This window comes from Panthera onca, chromosome D2 (assembly GCF_046562875.1).
Source record: "Panthera onca isolate mPanOnc1 chromosome D2, mPanOnc1 haplotype 2, whole genome shotgun sequence".
NCBI classification, from domain to species: domain Eukaryota; kingdom Metazoa; phylum Chordata; class Mammalia; order Carnivora; family Felidae; genus Panthera; species Panthera onca.
In genome coordinates this window covers 9,832,420-9,852,419 of record NC_138349.1, presented here as the reverse complement: position 1 = coordinate 9,852,419, position 20,000 = coordinate 9,832,420, and the positions used below count along the sequence as shown (strand labels likewise).

Genomic DNA, 20,000 nt, shown 5'->3' with positions numbered 1-20,000 from the left:
GCCATGGGGTGAAGACATGCCGGGAAAGTGTAGAAGGGTTTTCAGCTGATCATCAGGGGCTCGCTTTAATTCGGTTGCCAGCCTGTGTTTGGAGCGCACAGTACAGTTGCACTGAAAGTAGAGCCGGGGCAAATGGTCAGGCTCCCAGGAGTGCCCCAGACTTTCGAACCTGTGAGAGATGGAACCCTTCTCTAGTAGCTTTTGGTGAGAAGGTCCCGGAGCCCAAGCCTTGAGCCTTTGTGAGCTAGCTGGAGCCAGGCGGGGGACCTGGCAAGCTGGGCATTGTTGCCCTTGCCAGGGCGGGGGCCGCGGTGATGGGGTGTGTTTGGAATCACAGAGTTGGGCCCTTTGGTTGTAGGTCACAGCAGGCTGTCTTTTCCCTGGTCACCCTGTGGCTTTCAGGGCTTGACACGGGCCTGTTAGCTTGCCTGGCCTCTGGTTAGGGAGAGCACCTGCTCAGGGCTTCTCCGTGGAGAACTCACCTGGTGGCCAAAGGTGGGGTTGCAGACCTTGTGGCAGGCCGTGGGCTTCTTTCTCTCCACCTTGCCTACCAATTGTCTGAGCGAATCGGAGGCCGGACCGGGTTGGCTGTGAGCAGGGAGTCAGGCCCTGGGATCTCTCTGGTACAAGCCTCATCGGGCTCCGGGCCTGGCCACCGGCCTGAAGGAGGCAGAAGGGGACAGTTGGAAAACCGCACACATCTTGCACATTTCCCGCCGCAGCCTGTTTACCTGCCCTCTCTCCCTCCACACACACACACTGGTGGGAGAAAAGTCTATTCCCCTCCTTCTGGAGGGATGAGCCAGCCGGGGGGCGGGTGGGAGGGGGCGGTGGAGAATACCCCTACTTCTCCCTGCGGTCAGCTCGGCGGAGACCACCACGCCCCTCCCTCCTTGGGGCCCCGGGCTCCCCAGCCCGCAGTGCATTTGCATTTCAAAGCCACACAATGCGGTCGGTCGGGGCGAGGCAGGGGAGGCTGGGGGAGGCGGCGCGCACGCAGAGGGAGGGTCTTCGCGCTCCCTCCCCCGGCCCCGTTTCCGGAGCCTGCGCCGGAGCTTTGTGAAGATGCAGGCGTCGGGGCCGCTCGGCGATGATGACATCACCGTGTCACACACCGAAGCCGGGCTGCCGGGGGGTTTAGGAGCAGCTCCACTCGGACCACACCGGCGCTCACGCTCACACTCGCGCGCCCCGGGCAGAGCCGCGCGCGCCGGCCACACTCGCGCACACTCTTAGGCGCGCGCCGGCCACACTCGCGCGCACACTTCCGCGGCGCTCGCTCCCCGGGCTCCGGCTTCGGCCCTAAGCCGCAGCTCCCCGCCGCCGCCGCCGCCACCGCCACGGATGCCAGCAGCTGCTCCCATCTGCAGTGCAGCAGCCCCGGCCGCCGGCCGGTCCGTCCCGGCTCCCGGCTGGAGGAATCGCGCCAGGACGCTGGCCCCGCTCGCGGCTAGTCTGCTCGCCAGGGCGCAGCGAGGATGGGAGGGTCGCAGTCCCTGCAGCCAGTCCCAACCAGCGACCCGAACCTGGAGGCTTCCGAGGCAATGTAAGTGCTCCGCGGGGCCGCCCGGAGGGCCCCCCCCCTCCCTACCCCGGGAGGAGGAGAGGCTGCCTGGGCTTTGTTAGTGTCGCCTCTCCAGATGCCCGTGCAGCCTGGAGCCCGGGCTGGCCCAGGGTTCTCGGCAGCCTTACATGGCTTTGCCTGGTGGCTGCTCCTTTTAGCATTTAGTCCTCCCTCTGGAATGAGCGTCTGGCAGCCCTAGGACTGCCCCGCCTGCCCCCCACCCGGCAGAAATGACCCTCTGGCATTCGATTTCAGTTGTTCAGCGGCCCAGTGCATGTTCCGGGGCTCCTGCCATGAGCATCTTAACTCTGCACCCCCAGCACAGTGGTATTTCCTGCAACGGAACAGCCGGGCATCAACAAGGGCCTCTTGGGAAGAACCCTTGAGTGTGGCAGCTTGGTGCCCATGGAGACAGACCAGTTTAGGGGCAGCCAGTCGCCTGGCCAGGCAGATGGTGTGGATCATGGCTGGGAGACATTCAGTCCTGTTAGCTTAAGCATCCGTATACTCACTCTGGTGAGCATTGTGGAGGACAAGGCTGCTTGCTATTATTAGTCAAGCCAGAGGAAGTCTTGTCATTGGTCCATTGGTCAAGGCAGGGCTTGACTGCATTGATTCCGGAGCCCAATCTTTTCTCCAAACCACAGAGCTGATGTGCTCAGAAGAGGCCTTTATCCTGGAATCCTTAGTATTGCCATTTCTGTATGGTCGTATCCATTTCCTCCCCAGGCATGTCTGGAGGTTGGGGCTTATTGGGTAGATCTGGCTGGCTGCCGGGCACATTTCAGCAGGTCAGGCCGGCATCCAAGGTGGGCCTCCACATCCCAGGCTTACCTGCTCTACTTTCCCGAAAAGAAGAATGTCTTTCAGAAAAGAGTATTTTCTGGGCATCTGGGGGTGGGGCGGTAGGTGAAGTGATTGCTTGCTGAGAGCCACTGATGTGTAGATTAAAAGATTAGCAGGGATTGGTCTGGGTGTTGTAGTAGGGACAGGGTGCCATGTGGGGCTTCCTCACTGGTCCCCACGCCTGGGCTTCAATGAGGAGCTAGCTCAGCGCGGTGATGTAATGCTAGGCTGAGCCTCATGGTTTTCTAAGGCCCCGTCTCTTTAGCAGTGAACCATACTTAGGAGCAGGTGTGCACTGATCATTTGTCTTCCTCCTTGTAGCTTGGGAAAGTGTCATCTTACAACGGGAGGCACATCAAGCTGGAGACTTTTTTTTTTTTTTTTAATGCTGTGAGCCTTGTACTACGCCTACCCTGTTTTTTGTCCCTGTGTCATATTGTTAGATGCTTGGAAATACGTATCACCAGAAAAGACTGCAGCCTAGGCAGAAGAGAACAATTTCAACCTATTTTTTAAAAGTCTGTGAACTGGAAATCAGTTCATCAGTGCTAATCACTAACTAATTGGTATCAGGACTCACGCCTGTCAAAGAGCGTAAGAGGCTTGGAAAAGACAATGTGACCGCATGCTTGGGAAAATATGCGCCTCAGCCATTGGAAATTCAGCTCACCGGTCCCCAACATCCCCGCCCTCTTTCCCCGTTGAGTTAAGAAATGACCAGTATTCTGTTGGCTGAGGGCTGAGTTTGGGGAGATTCAATTAGGCAGAAGCTGCCTTTTGGATAAGGCCCCTACAGGTTGGTTCTGCCCTGTGGGGATAGCGGCGTTTGGGTAAAACTCCAGGCTGATCGGCCACATTGTGCTGAAGTCTGCTTATCAATATTGCATGGTTGAGTTCGTTCCTGTGCGCCAGCCTGAGGCATCTCTCCCTGGAACTGCTACTTCTGCAGTCTCTAAATGGAGATCTTTAGGATAGTACGGATGCTCATTCACTGATCCCACCCTCCACCCCCTACCCTTTTTTTGTTTTTAAAAATGAAGAGAGGGGACATATTTGGGGCTGGTACCGTTCCCAACAGTTATTTTTCTCTAAAACCCCATCTCTGCTGTCTGAATAACGAGGGGCTCCTTTGCTACTGCCGAGTTGCTCGTTTCCAGTCTAGAGGTTTTAAAAAGTGTGTTAAGGGAGCGCCCCTCTTCCGTACAGGCACAAGCCTTGCACGATGGTGTGTATTTCCCTGCGCCTCAAAACGCACGCACAAGACAGTGCGGCACATGGTCCGTGGCGAAGAAGCTGCTGCTGCTGCTGTCGGGGTTGCTGGGGTGGAGGTGAACTTGGGGTGGACTTCTGCTGTAAGACCGTCCGTGACAACTGGAATCTAGAGTAACCCTTTGTCTGTTTTTCTCTGCCGAAAGATGGGCCGGAGTTGGGCACCCCCGCGGAAGAGTGAAACCAAAAGACAGAGGGAGGCAGGATGAGGTGGAAATGCCTGCAGGAATTTTTCTAGCTTCAGGATTTCTTTCTTGCCTTGTGCTTTCAGGTGCGGGGTGCCTTTGGGCAGCTTTTGTAGCCCTGCCTGGTAGCTTCACGCTGTACAGAGTGCGGTAGGGTACGCAGGTCGGGGGTGGGGGGTGGGGTAAGATCCAGAGTCCTGAGTCTCCCTCCTGGCTGGTGGAAACTTAAATCCTGGAGGGGCAGGAGGGCACGTGGGGCTGGGAGCCGGTGGGGGGGTGGGGTGGAGGCTCAAGCATCGACCCTTCCCTTGTTCCTCCCAGGGTGGTCCCCAAACTGCTGCATCGCCTTCTCCGAGGGGCTTGTTAACAAATGCACAGCCCCAGGCCCCTCCCCAGACTCTCCATTTGAGCCAGAGATCTGTCGAGATGCCCGCTGAGCTGTCGACGAGAAAGTTTGAGAAGCCCTGAGCTAGCTCAGTGTCTCCATCCTGGTCGGTGAGGAAGTCTGGCCACTTCTCTGGCTGCTTCTTTCCTGTGTGGGAAAGAAGTTCCGGTAGCAACAGCGGCCACTGTTTCCAAACAGAACAGGGGAAGCTGGGAGAGGAGAAATCTGCTGCAGAAAACACTCGCTAACCAGCGCAGCCACGCTGGGAAGTGCAGGGAAAGGACAGGAAGTGCTACAGTTAAGCGTGGTCTCGGCTATTGATCAGACTTGCTGTTCCCGCCTGTGCCTTCCTCCCGCGGCGGCGGCCCCTTGTGGCCCTGCTGCTGCTGAACGAAGCGGCACGAAGTCCTTTATCTTATGTTTAATTGGAGCTCCCACCCCCAGCCGGTTCCGGGGGCTCCCGATCAGCTAGGGGGACCCATGCCCCCGTAGAGCAAAGTAGAAAGGCCAGGCTGGGTGGAGAGGGGCAGATTAAGGATGGTGGCAGATTCACCATAGAGGTTTTCTGCTGCCACCAAGAGAAGGACGTGGCATCTGCCGGGAGGAGAGAACTGGATTAGGAGCACCCTGGGGGAAAGCTGATGGGCTTGGGCCGGGATTTGACAAGCAGGTGGGACAAGACTGATAGTTGAGAGAGTGGCCAAGCCCAGAGACTCTGGTTCTGCCCCCCCTGCCTCGAGGGTTTCTCCAGGTGAGGTACCCTGTCTGTAAAGACTCAGAAGGCGAAAGCACCCGCCCGTGGCCAAAGTGGGTACACTGTGTGCCTAAAGTTTGCCGGTGTTTCAGTAGCTCAGAAGGCCAGAAAGGGCTGCTGGGGCTGCTGGTAGGAATCTATCTGACTGGAGGCCTCACCAGATCTCTTTCAAAGCCTTGTTTCTCGAGGTGACCCTTGGCTAAGTCATTGCCTCACGCGACCGCATCCCTGATGTGGGCTGCAGACAGCTTCTCGGTTCCAGGAAGCCGATTACACTTTGGATATTATCGTTGGACAGAATCAGTTGAGTTTTGTGCCCCCTAAAATGGAATGAGCTCCAAAGTTAGCTGTACAGTGGGAGTTGCCTGAGTCCCGAGGGAACCTCTTGGGTGCTGTCTTGATTCAGGTTGCTATGACAAAATACCACAGATCGGGGAGCTAAAGCAACAGACATTTGTCTCCAGACAGTTCTGGAGGCTGCAAGTCCCACATCAGGGTGCTGGCAGATTTGGGGTCTGGTGAGGACCCACTTCCAGGTTTAGAGATGGTTGTCTTCTCCATGCATCCCTGGCCGTAGAAGAGAAAGCAGAGATTTGATCCTTTTGTTGGGGGGGGGGGGGAGGGGAAGAGAGAGATAGAGGGAGGAGGACGGAGAAGGGAGTATGGGGGTGGGAGGGAGGAAAGAGAGAGAGATGTGTCTTCATTTTTTTAAAAACGTTTATTTATTTTGAGAGAGAGAGAGAGAGAAAAAGCACACATGAGCAGGGGCAGCGTAGAGAGAGAGGGAGAGAGAGAAGCCCAAGCAGGCTCCACTCTGTCAGTGCAGAGCCTGATGCGGGACTCGAACTCATGAACCACGAGCTCACGACCTGAGCCAAAATCAAGAGTCAGACGCTTCACCGACTAAGCCACCCAGTCGCCCTTGTGTCTTCTTTTAAGGGCACTGATACCATTCACGAGGGCTCCACCCTTATGGCCTAATTACTTCCCAAAGGCCCTACCTCCAGATACCACCACCCCGGGGGTTAGAGTTTCAGCAAACAGATTTTGGGGGGACACAAACATTGAGGGCGAAAGCAAGCGCTTTTCCTCCGCCGTCATTCCTCGGTATCTCCAGCATGGCCCCTGCGGTCCTTTACTGCTTTCTCTGTGGGACTTACTTGCAGGCTTTCGCTAAGGTGAGCCGAAGGCAGGAACCTTCCGGGGCCCTCCAGGGAGCTGCCAGTTGTCCAGGGAGTCATGCCATCCCTTTCTGCTGGGGCAGTGGGATGGAGCGCCCAGTCGTTACAGGGTGAGCAGACATGGCTGGCATATTTATCGGGTGAGTATGGGTACGTGTTACATCTGGGTCGGTGGAGTCTGGGCCACTCTCTCCCCATAGGCCCTCTGCCCCCATCCCCCTGTTTCTTTCCACCATCTGTGGCCTGTATTTTCTGTGGCTGTATCTTTGGTTGCCTAGGACCTACTTCAGCCTGAAATCTGATTGGCTGTTCGTGCCAGATGGATTGCCCAGCGTTCCTGGGTGAGCAAAGGATATTGAATAATTCCATCCTTTCCCCCTTAAGATTGATGACGAGGACTTAGGCATTGGAAACAGTGGCTCCGTGAAAACCAATTGTTCATGGATTAATGCTTGTGTTTCAGATTGGACAGGAAGGAGTCTGGGGAGGACCGGTTGGCCACAAAGAGCTGGCTTAGTCAGAACTGCTCATACACACCCATCCCGCGTCAGAAGCAGTGGCTCAGATGAACCCTGGTTCTGTTTATATTTACAGGTTCCCTTTAGCCGTTGTTTCTGGAGAGCAGTTGTGTGCTGTTTGTGTCGCCAGACGTGGAAACGTATCTGGATTTTGTAGCGTGAAAGCCAAGAGTGCAAAGTTCTGCGGCCCTGAGTAGACTAGATTTAGCAGAAACTTCTGTGTTCTGGATGTTTTCCACTGTGGACATACGGCATCCATTAATCCTATGAGGCAGGCACTTCCAGCCCCGTTTTAGAGGTGAGGAAACTGAGGCCTCTGGATGGCTTACAGCAAGGGCTCAGCACACATTTTCCATAAAGGGCTGGGTAGTAAGTATTTTAGACTTTGCAGGCCATATGGTCTTGGTTGCAAGAACTCAGCTCTGCTGTTCAAGTGTGAAAGCAGTCCTAGACAATTAGTAAAACCAGTGTTCCAGTAAAGCTTTACTTACAAAAACAGGCGGTGGGTTGTAGCGGGCTGACCCCCCCTGGTCACACAGCTGGCCAGGACAGCGCTGGGATCCGTGCCCCCTACCTTCACGACTGTTTATGAGCACAGGGGTCCTCAGGTCTTTGGCCTGGGCCACATGCTTTGTCTCTCTGTGCTCTCTGCAAGCTGTCGCATGGGCTTAAATACTATCACGTACTGAGAACCCCCTGGCTGATGCCCTTCCCCTTTCTCTGAGCACCCTGCTTGCCCAGCTGCTCACTTCGTATCTCTCAGGTTTCTGATGGAGGGCCCAGGCTTAATGTGTCCCAAACTGAGCCGATGGCCTTCCTTCTCTCAAACACAAAAAAATCTATATACAAACCAACCCAGTCCCAGCCCAGCTCCCCATATCAGCACGTGGCACCCCATCCAGCCAGCTGCTGCACCCAGAAAGTCTGGTTTCCTCCTCTTCCCGCTCCTTCTTCCTTAAACAGACTGATCAGGGCCCTTCCCCCTGTCTGCTTCCCACTGGTTTCCACCTGAAGTCCCACCTTCCCTGTGGGGGCCTGCAGGTCTGGCCTCCCACTTCCCCTTGCCAGCTGTTCTCCGGCCATACTGGTCACCTGTCAGCTCTTTGAACGTGCAATGCTCAAGTGCCTCAGAGCCTTTGCACGTGCTATGGGTCGTCCAGAAGGCATTCCGCACCGTGTCAGCCTGACAGACCCATCTCCAGCTTCAAATCTTGACAGCTTTTCCTGCCGTTACTCTCCAGTGCTGTCCAATAGAACCTTCTGGGATGATGGAAAGTTCTGTCATCTGCACTTCCCAGTATGATAGCCACCTAGCCCGTGGCTGTTGAGCACTTGAAGTGTGGATAGTGCATGCAAGCAATTGCATTTTATTTTATTTTGAATCTATTGTTGTTTAAGCTTATTTATTTATTTTGGGGAGGAGGGGCAGAGAGAGGGAGAGAGAGAGAGAGAGAGAGAGAGAGAGAGAGAGAAACCCAAGCAAGCTCCGTGCTGTCAGCACAGAGCTCGACGTGCGGCCTGATCTCATGAACTGTGAGATCATAACCCGAGCTGAAATCAGAAGTCAGATAATTAACCGACTGCCCCACCCAGGCACCCCCAAGAAATTGAATGCTATTTATTTATTTATTTATTTATTTATTTATTTATTTATTTTTAATTTTTTTAATGTTTATTTTTGAGACAGAAAATGCCCTGGGCTGTGCAGAGAGGAAGGCTATATTCCTACTGCCACGCTTTTTCCAAAGTCCTTGCTGGCTCCTTTCCTTGTACTGCGTCTCCCCAGACATAGTCCAGCTCATCAGGTCCCCACTGCGTTCCGTTCTTTGCATATTGGACCTAGATAGGCTTGGAGAGGGCGTGCTTAACGGATCTGGGAAGGCCCCTGGTGTCCCCAGCAGCAAGGTTGGTCTCTGCTCTTCAGGCTTCAGAGAGAGAGACAGAGCACCAGTGGGGTAGGGTAGAGAGACAGGGAGACACAGAATCCGAAGCAGGCTCTATGCGCTGTCAGCACAGAGTCTGACGCGGGGCTCGAACTCACAAGCTGTGAGATCACGACGTGAGCCGAAGCCGGACATCCAACCGCCTGAGCCACCCAGGGGCCCCAAGAAATTGAATTTTGGATTTTAATTAAAATAGTCACGCATGGCAAGAGGCGATTGATTGTATTGAACACCGCAGCTCTGTATCATTCTGTTGTATGAGTTCTTCATAATACTCTGCAAAATATATAGTTATTGATTTGTCTCTTGTTTTTATTTAAAAACTTTTTTTTAACGTTTATTTTTGAAAGAGAGGCAGAGCGTGAGTGGGGGAGGGGCAGAGAGAGAGAGAGGGAGACACAGAATCTGAAGCAGGTTCTAGGCTCCGAGCTGTCAGCACAGAGCCCGATGCAGGGCTCACTCTCATGAACCGTGAGATCATGACCTGAGCCGAAACCAAAACTTGGACACCTAGCCGACTGAGCCACCCAGGTTACCCTGATTGATCTCTTTGAACTGTTCTCATCAGAATGGAAGCAACCTGAGGGCCTTGTATTTATTGTGCTTGTCCCCAGTATCTAGCACAGTGCTGAGCACGTAGTACGCACTCAGTAAACAGCTTGTTGAATGAATAAATGCATGAAGAAATGGATAGTCTTACTGGCAGAAACAATCCTAGGCACACGTCTGCTCCACACTGAGCTGTGCTGAGGGGCCCTGCAGCCGGGGACTTGGAGGGGCAGGAGAGGCTTGGCTCGACCTCGGGTGTTAAGGTTCTGCGGGCCCCACGTGAGGACGGGACCCACTGCCACGAGGACGGCCGGTTCAGTGCTCTGCCTGCCTGTCTCCCCTACGTGACTCTGCCTCGATGCCCTTGCCCAGAGCATCCCAAGCAAGTACACTGCGGGCTGCAGCGGATGGCAGGTCACCCAGTGACAGGTCACGGCCCTGCTGTCTCCCCCTCTCTCCTCCTGGATGGTTTGCTCTTCTTAGAGGACTGTGCACTCAGCCCTCTCCGTTCTGCCGTGTCTTTTGGCCGTCGCTTAGCTGGTGTCTCTTGCCTGCCTTCCTCTCCATCCACCTGAGGATGCTGCTCCTCCTGGAGCGGGGAGAGGGACAGGGCGGCTGCTGCCCGAGCTGCAGAGGCTTACAAGGAGGCTGGGGGGATGGCAGCGCATTACCTTTGCTTCTGCCTTCTTCGCCCTTGCAAAGGGGAGCAGCTGCCGGGGCCAGGAAGGTGCATGCCCCCACCCCCGGCCCCGCCACTGTGAAGTGAAGAACCTTTTGGGCCGGTGGGCTTCTCAGAGCTCTTTTTGCACCTGCCAGCGCTCCTTACTTAGAACGGTTGTTTCTGGGTTGGCCGCTTCCATGGTTTACTCTGCTTTGTCCTTAAATGGAAGCAGCAGCAGCCTCTGGCTCTGGGCAGAGCATTGGGAGCTGGAGGTGGGGGCAGGGGTGGGGGGTAGGGGTAGGGGTGGGAGCTGGGGGTAGGGAGGTAGAGGTGGGAGCTGGGGGTGGGGGCAGGGGTGTGGGGTAGGGGTAGGGGTGGGAGCTGGGGGTAGGGAGGTAGAGGTGGGAGCTGGGGATGGGGGCAGGAGTGGGGGCAGGAGTAGGGGCAGAGGTGGGGAGGCCCCATCCTCAGTTTGCTCTGTGTCCTTGTGCGGCTGACGCTGACGACTCAGGCCAACTGTTGGGTCCAGTTTGCCATGGGCATCTGGGCTTCACTTCAGGGTGTTTGTGGAGACTCAGAGTCTGAGAACTTTACAGCTGAACCATCAGGGCCTGAGAAGTCACAGGGGGCTTATTCTTAATGCAACCTTGTTTCAAATTCCACAAGCACATCATTGGTGAAACACCACTCAGGCCTTTCTTGCTGGACTTTTCTTTTTTTTTGATAGAGAGATTGAGTGCCAGTGTGTGCACCTGCCGGGGAGGGGCAGAGAGAGAGAGAGAGAGAAATGGTGCCTGACTCGGGGCTCGATCTCCCCAACTGTGAGATCATGACCTGAGCTGAAATTAAGAGTCGGACACTTACCTGACTGAGCCATCCAGGGCCTGCTGGTCTTTATTGAGCATGACTCAGGTAGTCAAAAATTTTAATCTCTTCCCATTAACTTCCAATTTGCTAAAAAAACATACATTTATTTTTATTATTATTTTTAATGTTTGTTTATTTTTGAGAGTGAGAGAGAGCGTGAGGGAGGGAGGGGCACAGAGAGGGGGAGACACAGAATCTGAAGCAGGCTCCAGGCTCAGAGCTGTCCGCACAGAGCCCACAGTTAGCGTGTGTCTTTGCTCTAAACTGTCATTTTTCTTTTTTTGGTTTTCCGATTCCTTCCCTCTCCTCAGGGAGGTTCTAAAGATAAGTTTGCAAGAAAGGTGGCTGTTTATTTGCTCTGTTCATCCTGAGTGAGCAGTGGCTGCAGATACGGCATTTGTCGAGGCTGAAGCTTGACACTTGTTAAAGCTAGGGCTGCTCTCTGTCTGGGCTGGGGGAGAAAGTCCAGCGGAAGAGAGTGTCACAGTGAGACTTGCCACCCTGTGTGTGGCGGCTCGCCGTGTCTCCTGGAGCTCTCCCGTGCAAGCACCATCTTTAATGGGGATCAGGTCTGGGTCTCTGGACCTTCAGGAACAGTCTGATCAAAGGGGCTCCAGCTTCTGAGTTACTCCTCTTTGCCATTCACCAGGGCCCTGGTGGAAGTTGCTGGTGGCTAATTGTTCTACTTTGGAGGGACATGCCTGGCGTGCCCTGTGAGTATTTTCCAGGAAGAAGGCGGAGAGGCTGGCCTGGCTTTAGGGAAAACATCTGTAGACTTGTAGGTCGTGCGTGGGATTTCCTGGCCCCGCCTGGTTCGGAAGTGGGTCCTGTGACTGTGTTCATTTCCCTTAATGCTCGAGGGGAGAAAGAGTGGCCCCAAGACACTGAAGGGCAGGGCTGCGGGGAAGAAGGAAGAAGGGCCGGAGTGCAGAGTGTGTGTGAGGCAGCGGGGCGGGAGCGTAATGCCAGCCCGGCCCCCGGGGCACTACAGCCCGAGTCTAGTCGGCATTGAGTTTCGATTCCTCCTAAACCAGTGACTGGCAAAGTCTCTAAGTCTAAGCGGAAGGTTTTATGACCAGGAACACAGGGTCTGAGGGGCTGTCCCTGGGCAGAGGTGCACCCAGAACGTTCCTTCCTCAGAAGGGCTCTGCCTGTGGACTTAGCCGGGTACCTTGGGTAGAAGGCACAAAAACCATGTGAAGTAACTTAAAGACGAGAGAATGTATGTGTCCTATGACTGACAGGTAGGGTTCTTCCAGCAGTGATTATCAAGATGGCTTTGCAAAAAAGGACCCCTCTCCCCCATAAAAACAAACAAACAAACAAGCAAAACTGAGAAAAACCCCAGAACAACCTAGAGCAATAGAGTTGGTGGCCTTTAGAATCACTTTCTTTGAGGGGCGCCTGGGTGGCTCAGTCGGTTGAGCGTCCGACTTCGGCTCAGGTTATGATCTCGCGGTCTGTGAGTTCGAGCCCCACGTCGGGCTCTGTGCTGCCAGCTCAGAGCCTGGAGCCTACTTTGGATTCTGTGTCCCCCTCTCTCTTTGCCCCTCCCCCGCTTGTGCTCTGTCTCTCTCTCTCTCTCTCTCTCTGTCAAAAATAAAATAAACATTAAAAAAAAATGAAAAAAAAAAGGATCACTTTCTTTGATGTACAGCAGGGGACCTACACCTGGGGCTGCCTCGGGCTCCCTCTCTGACCCGAGGCTGCAGCTGCTGGGGGACCTGAGTGCCACGGCCTCTGGGACTGTCTGCACGGACCTAGAGCCACATCGGGGAGGCGAGGAACCTGGGGAGCACTGGGGTGCTTGGCTGGCCTCTGGACTGGTCTTGAACAGCTCAGCTCGTGTCTCCTGCCCTCACTGGCGAGTCTGCTCCTGGGACAACTCTTAGGTGTTTTGACACCCATAGGGAATATCTTTAGTTACCAGACTGGAGATACGTGACCTGAAGCAGGGGGAAGGGGAAGGGGAAGGGGCAGGAGGAGGGCCGTCAGGCCTGGCTGGAAGCTTCCAGCAGTGTTCTCCCAGGATTTTTGCTGTTGATGTTATCTGATGCTAGACAGAAGTGGAGTCAGTGGGAAAGGGCTCCAGGTAAGAAAAGACAAGGCATACCTTGGTGGCAGATGGTACCTGGAGGTGCTGTCTATGAGGATGAGGGAAAACAGGGCTTGAGAAGTGGAGAGGTGTTTGTTCCTGATGTCTGTCACGTCCAGTTGTTCTAGTGACAGATGAGAGAAGGGTGTGTTGGCGCCCACCCCTCTCTGGGGGGTAGCTCTTAGCACCCAGTCTAACTGCACGGTCCTGGGGCTGCCCCCAGACTCCAGAGTCACGGCGAGGTCGAGCCAGGGCCCTGTGGTCACCAGCCACCTGCTCCCATGCACGGGACAGCGGGCAGGGGGCTGAGCGGAGGCTGTAGCCAGCAGTGTTCTTCTGGCCACTTTCTCCCTCCCTCATGTAGGCCCTGAGCCCTGGCCCTTCACGTGACCTCGGTGGACCAGAGGAGGGTTCTTTCTCCTTACTGGAAGACCGTGTGACTGTGGGTCCCTGTCTGTGACCAGCATATCGTACATGGACCGGAGAGCTGGGTAGCATTGGACTGAGGGGGTGCCTGATGAACTGACCTACTGCTCCCAAGAAAAAGCGGGGAGAACCTGCGCGGGTCACCACCAGCCAGCCCAGCTCCACTGTTGGGAACAGTACAAAGTTCGACAAATTCCACCTTTAGAAAGCTCATGGACCACAGCACTGGCTCAGTGCAAAGCTGTCCTGGGTTCCTGGGCGTGTGGCATTGCGGGTCCACGCGGTGCCCTTGGAGGCTCAGTTACAACATCCGTGAAATGGGGCCGATACCCCATCCCCCTCTCTGTTGCTGACAGAGTCTACGGATAAAAAAGAATGCATGCTCATGTTGGGGACTCTGGAGAAGAAATGACAAATAAAATGTTTGAGTACTGTGCCTGTGGCTTTTAGTTTTAGTTTTTTAAATATAGCATCGTTCCTAGTGAAGTCTGCTGAAGAAACCCTGAAATGTTGCCGCTTTGTGCCAAAGGATGCATTAGTGTCACTCTTCAAGGAAACCCCTTAGTGCCTGTGAAGTAGAAAAGGTGCTGAACCTCAGAAACCAGTCTGCTCAGATGGGCTTTCTCGAATAACACACTTTCCGCCCTGTGCTCACTCTCCTGGCTTTATGCTGTGCATTTCCCAATCTGTGCTTGAAATATATATTGTATTAATTATATTACACCATATTACATCATATTTATTATATTATATTATATTATATTATATTATATTATATTATATTACATTACATCGTATCATATTATACAGTGTTATACTATGTTGTGTTATATTTATAATCTCCTGAATACTGGTTTTCTCCAACCTCTCCAAATGTAACCATCTCTTCTAAAGCTCAGGGCTTGGGGCGTCTGGGTGGCTCAGTCGGTTAAGCGGCCGACTTCGGCTCAGGTCACGATCTCGCGGTCCATGAGTTCGAGCCCCATGTCCGGCTCTGTGCTGACAGCTCAGAGCCTGGAGCCTGTTTCAGATTCTGTGTCTCCTTCTCTCTCTGACCTTCCCCCATTCATGCTCTGTCTCTCTCTCTCAAAAATGGATAAACGTTAAAAAAAATTTTTTTTAATAAAAAAAAATAATAAAAGTCAGGGATTAAATTAATCCTGGCATGGTGTGTGAAAGGGAACCAGGGGTATGGGGGTGATTGGGTACAGGCTTTCCTGGAGATGGTATAAATTGCCCAACTCTCAGGGGCCCTGGGAAGTATTTCCCTCATACTCAGATGTAATATTTCACTGGTAAACATTCAGCGGGGATAAAATAATGGAGGGCTGCATGGAGGAGGGGACACTTCCACCGAGCCTTTCTGAGCAGGTCTCTGCTGGGCAGGAAGAAGCAGAGAGAGAAAGTGCAGAAGAGCTGGAAAGGTCTGCTGGGGGACTGGTGGAGGGCAGGGTGTGGGGTTTGGCTTGAGTGCACAGAGCAAGAGCGGGAGGCGGGATCAGAGGAAAACGTCAGGGGCCAAGTCGTGGAAGGCCTCACGAGGCGCTGAGGAATTCGGACAGCCTCTGAAGGAGTTAAGAGGGGTGTCACGTGACCAGATTTGGGTTTAGGTTCGAGGAGAAAAGGAGAAAACAGCCCACCTTTGTTTCTTCATCTTAGTCTGTGTCACACAAGTGACTAGAATTCGGGAGTTTCCAGATTTGTTACTTAAGACACTGGGTGGCCTCTGTATGGGTCCTTCTTTATAGAATTAAAAGCCAGCCTTCGGGGGCGCCTGGGGGGCTCTGTCGGTTGAGTGTCCGACTTCGGCTCAGGTCATGATCTCACGGTCCGTGAGTTCGAGCCCCGCATCGGGCTCTGTGCTGGCAGCTCGGAGCCTGGAGCCTGCTTCGGATTCTGTGTCTCTCTCTTTCTAACCCTCCCCTGTTTATGCTCTGTCTCTCCCTGTCTCAAAAATAAATAAATGTTAAAAAAAAAAAAAAATTTAAAAAAAAAAAAAGCCTGCCTTCTTCAGGATTGTTTGGACACTGGCTTTCTGAAATTCTCCCCCGAGGCCCTTCCTCGTTAATAAAGAATTCCCAAGTCTTATGCCCCCATGTGGGTGGTTTGGTGCCTCAGAGGCTGCCCACCAGGGGGGTTGTTTGCAAGAAGCGGGGGCCGTTCTTGAGGGGACAAGAGGACATGTGCCCAGTGGGGGCCGTTCTTGAGGGGACAAGAGGACATGTGCCCAGTGGGGGCCGTTCTTGAGGGGACAAGAGGACATGTGCCCAGTGCCTGTAATTCTTTCTAAGTGGAATATACAGTCATTTGAGTTGCATCTCCTTGTACGTGTAGACAGACACAAGTTTTTTGTTTTTTGTGTTTTTCACCTCTTTCCTGGATAATGTACGGCCTCGTAGCTTGCCATGCAGATTAGGGCCGCCGAAAGGGCAGGTCTGACCCTAGGAAGCCAGAATGTGTGTGCAGGTAGGCAGAGCCGGTTAGCTAACAAGGAAGGCAGTAGGAACCTAAGGATTTTGTTTTTGAAATTTTATTATTATAGTTTTCATATTTATTTTTGAGAGAAAGAGACAGAGCACGAGTAGGGGAGGGGCAGAGAGAGAGAGGGAGACACAGAATCTGAAGCAAGCTCCAGGCTCTGAGCTATCAGCACAGAGCCTGATGTGGGGCTTGAACTCACGAACCGTGAGATCATGACCTGGGCCGAAGTCGGACGCTCAACCGACTGAGCCACCCAGGCACCCCCCCTTTTTTTAATGTTTGTTTATTTTTGAGAATGGGGGAGGGGCAGAGAGCGATGGAGACAGAGGATCCGAAATGGGCTCTGCACTGACAGCAGAGAGAGCCTGATGCGGGGCTCGAACTCATGAACCGTGAGGTCATGACCTGAGTGGAAGTTGGAATCTCAGTGGACTGAGCCACCCAGGCACCCCAGGAACCTAAGGATTTTGGAAAGAGCGGCGTGTCGGGAGGCTGAAAGCGAGAGAAAGGCAACCCCCAGAGGAAGATGCAGCTGTAGGAGGTGATGAGGGGTCTGTGCCCGGGACCCTCCGAAACTAGAAAGGGACGGGAGGCTCCCCACTGACGTTTTCTAAGCAGAGAGGACAATGAAATGGGGAAATGGCTTGATCTGTCAACGTGGCCTGCGACAAATAAAGGAAGAGATAAACCCCTAATTATCTAAGTCAGCTTTCATTAAGATGCCAACTGGAGCCAGAAGCATGACTTTTAAAATCGTAGGAACCTTGAGATAAGGGAAAACTTTGAGCCTTTGATGCAAGAGATGTGAGAAAACAAAGCACAAAGCGGCCCTTGTCCTAAAAAGAAGAGAGAGAGAGAAGTCTGGTGCTGGTTTAGAAGTCAGAGGGCTTGAAAGGCCTGAGGAATAGAAATAGGCAGGTGCCATTGTCCGATTTCTACCTCATTCTGTTCCTTTTATCATCAAATTGAGTAGTATAGTGGCAGGAAGGTCAGCTCTGAGGGTCTGTTTTAAGTCAATTGGGTTATTGTCACCAAACCCTTAACCTTAAGGCAGTTTGCCTGTTTGATGTGGGAAATTGGATCCATTCGATGGAGCGTCGTCATATGTAATTGGAATCTGAGGTTCCTTATCAGCCTTGTCATATTTAAACCACTGATTAGGGCTCTGATACTTTCGTTATTGAATCAGCCAGTGTAAGAGATGACTCTTGGAGTCCAGAAGAACAATCTTCTTGCTTGCATCCATAGTACTGACAGTAAAAAAGTAAATGCTTATTATTTTAGCCAAAACTTTTTGAAAGCACACTTGGGATCTCAGCTTTTTCCTCAACCTTCCACGTGTGTCTCGAGTCTGACCGCTCCTCACCTTGACTGCCGCTGCTGGTCTAGTGCACGGCCCCGCCTTCTGTCTCTGGACTCCTGTCCCCTCGATGATCGGATGGGCTCTGCCCCAGTCCCCCACTGCTGCCCTAATGCTGTTGTCAGAGCAGTCATGGTGGCCTTTGAAGACCATACATCTGGGGGAGTCCTTCCCCCTTTGAAGCCCTCTGCTGGCTTTCCAGTTCCTCGTGGCAGACTTCCTCCTCCTGGGTCTCTCCTCCTCCTGGGGGCCATAACTAAGGCTGCCTCTTGCACCTGGTAAGCTCCTTCCCACCTCAGGGCCCTTCATCCTGTGGTTCCCTCTGCCTGGAACCTTCTTTCTCCAGCTCTGTGATTACTGGCTCCTCCTTCCTTCTTCATGTCCGTCTTCCTTTGACGGAATGCAAGAGAGAGAAACTCTAGGTGCACCCCGGAGCCCAGAACAAACTAAGTCAGCACACCATCTACTTTGCTGATTAGAATTTCTGCCAAAGTGGCTGTGAATTAATTCGGTAAATACTCGAGTGAAATTTATTGCTTGATTTTACAATTCCTCGCCCACAGCCTTTTTAGCAGCGTGTGTGTGTGTGTGTGTGTGTGTGTGTGTGTGTGAAGGAGAGGGGGGTGTTGGGTGTGTAGGAGGAGCAAGAAAATCATAATCTTTTCTCCTTGCTCATGAATCATTGGTATAGCTGTCTCCTGACTACAGGGGGCTTTAAAGAAAGTAGGGCTATGCTTTATGTTTCTCTGGTTCTGTTCGGGTGAAAGGTACAATAATCTTTTAACACATTAAGGACCGGAGAGAGTGAACGCTTTCTAGATGCCTGGCATTGTGTGAGTACAGAGTCACTTCTCATAGCAACCTCGTGTGGCCGGTGGTACTCCCACTGGATAGAGGAGGAGCTGGGCCCATGGTCAAGGTTGTGTGAAGGAACCTGTCCGAAGTTGCCCCCCTCACAAGTGGCAGAGCATGAGGTTTTGGAGCCATATCTGTAAATGCTCATTTTTATATTTTGTAAATATTGTGCTGTCTTCTACAAAATTAACGGATTCAGATAATTTAGATATTATGTATGAAGAGCATGCTCAACTTCAGACTTTGTTCAGAATTTCTTTAATAGCATGTCAAAGACTGAGCATTGTTGCTGCGTTACATATGAGAGAATGGCGTGAAAAATATCCTGATGCAGGCAATGCCTCAGGAATGCATGTTTGCAAGGCGTTGAACAATACTTCTCTGCAACTGGCATGCTATTTACAAGCCATTCTTTTCCTTTTGGTTCTGTAAAGCGATTGGAAGGAAGGGACAAAAGATTTAAGTGCTCCTTCTTTATTGTACAAAAGCACTGTTTGCAGACATTGGTAGAAAAAGGGTTTTTAAAACTTTCTAAACGTTGGGCTTTACTAAAGTACTACAGCCATCCCAAGGCCAGGTTCGTATGTTTTGTTTCTAGTTGCAACATCGTGGTTGAGACTCAGGGTGGACTGCACATTGCCATTTATTTAGCAGAGCCGGGGAACAATTTTTAGGGGAGAGTTTGTCTTTGTGATTCTCGGAGAGAGGCTGTGGGGGGTATCGGTTGAATATCACCTCCAGGCAGGACCCAGAGAATTACTGATTTTTAGGTAAATGAAATCTAACAATAACTAAACCCTCTCTGGGTTTAGTTCTCTTAGCAAAGCTTCAGGGTCTCCGGAGGCTGGCTCAAAGTCAGCGGTCTCAGCAGGAGGGTGTGATGCTGTGATTTATAATCCCAGCTGCTTGGATCTCACAAGGAGCTCACAAGGCTTTCTGGGCTGCTCAGGGCTTAACAAAGTGGTTGAAATCTACCCGTATGGTGCATACAGCTGATCCTAGAACAACACGGGTTTGTGCTGCGTGGCCCCATATACATGTGGTGGTGGTGGTGGTTGTTGTTGTTGTTGTTTGATGCAGTTTGGTGCTATAAACGTATCTTCTTTATGATTTACTTAATATTTTCTTTCTTTTGGTTTACTTTCCTGTAAGAATATGGTATGTAATACATGCAACATACAAAACATGTGATAACCAGCTGTTTATGTTACCAGCAAACCTCCTGGTCAACAGTAGGCTATTAGTGGTCAAGTTTTTGGAGAGTCAAAAGTTATACTTGGATTTTGATTGCATGTGGGGGTCAGTGCCCCTAACCCCAGCATTGTTCATTGGGTCAACTGTATGTATTTGTTAAAAGGAACCTTGATGTCATTCAGTAATGAATTTACGCTGAAACATTAGGAAGAGAGGACTCTAGGGATGTTAATGTCCAATGCAGCAAAAGCCCTCAAATCCTTTCTCCATTGCTATTATTTTATTTTTTTTAAAGAAGCATCATGCTTTTTTTTCTAAGTTTTTTGTTTTTTGTTTTTTTTTGTTTTTTTGGGGTTTTTTTTGTTTTTGTTTTTGTTTTTGAGGGGGTGGGTGGGGAGAAGTAGGAGAGAGGCAGGGAGAGAAGGCGAGAGGGAATCCCAAGCAGGCTCTGCACCGTCCGCTTAGAGCCTGATGTGGGGCTGAAACCCATGAACTGCAAGATCATGAGCTGAGCCAAAAACAACAGATACTTAACCGACTGAGCCACCCAGGCACCCGTCCATTGCTATGGTTAATAATAGCTTGCAAGGCTTTAAAAGACCACTCTAAAGGCAAAATTTTAAATGATGAATTACAAAGTCAAAACACATAAGCTTTAATTATTGATAGAAAGGGCACGATTCAGATAAGCAGGACAGCCTCCAAATATGCTTTTCCTCCTTTTGACTAGAAACGGGGAGGGAAACGGGGAAGTAAGAGGTGGGGGCATGTGCATGCGTGCTCACACACACACACACACACACACACACACACACGGGGGGGAGGGGAGGGCAGAGGAGAGAGAGGCAACTCCTGAGACAGAGACTC

At 52.1% G+C, this 20,000-nt stretch overlaps 1 protein-coding gene across 20 annotated transcripts in view; it reads left to right on the top strand.

Annotated features, from left to right (window-relative positions):
- Positions 1 to 20,000, top strand: part of TACC2 (transforming acidic coiled-coil containing protein 2) — a 210,936-nt gene that overhangs the window by 128,382 nt on the left and 62,554 nt on the right. For 2 of the 20 annotated variants that reach the window (XM_060641307.3, XM_060641306.3), the window contains exon 1: positions 1,071 to 1,546. The exons of the other annotated variants lie outside the window; for them this stretch is intronic. In XM_060641307.3, coding sequence (XP_060497290.3) covers positions 1,479 to 1,546 — 68 coding nt within the window. In that variant the 5' untranslated portion in view covers positions 1,071 to 1,478. Of the gene's footprint in view, positions 1 to 1,070; positions 1,547 to 20,000 lie in introns of those variants that run through there. 20 annotated transcript variants of the gene reach the window in all.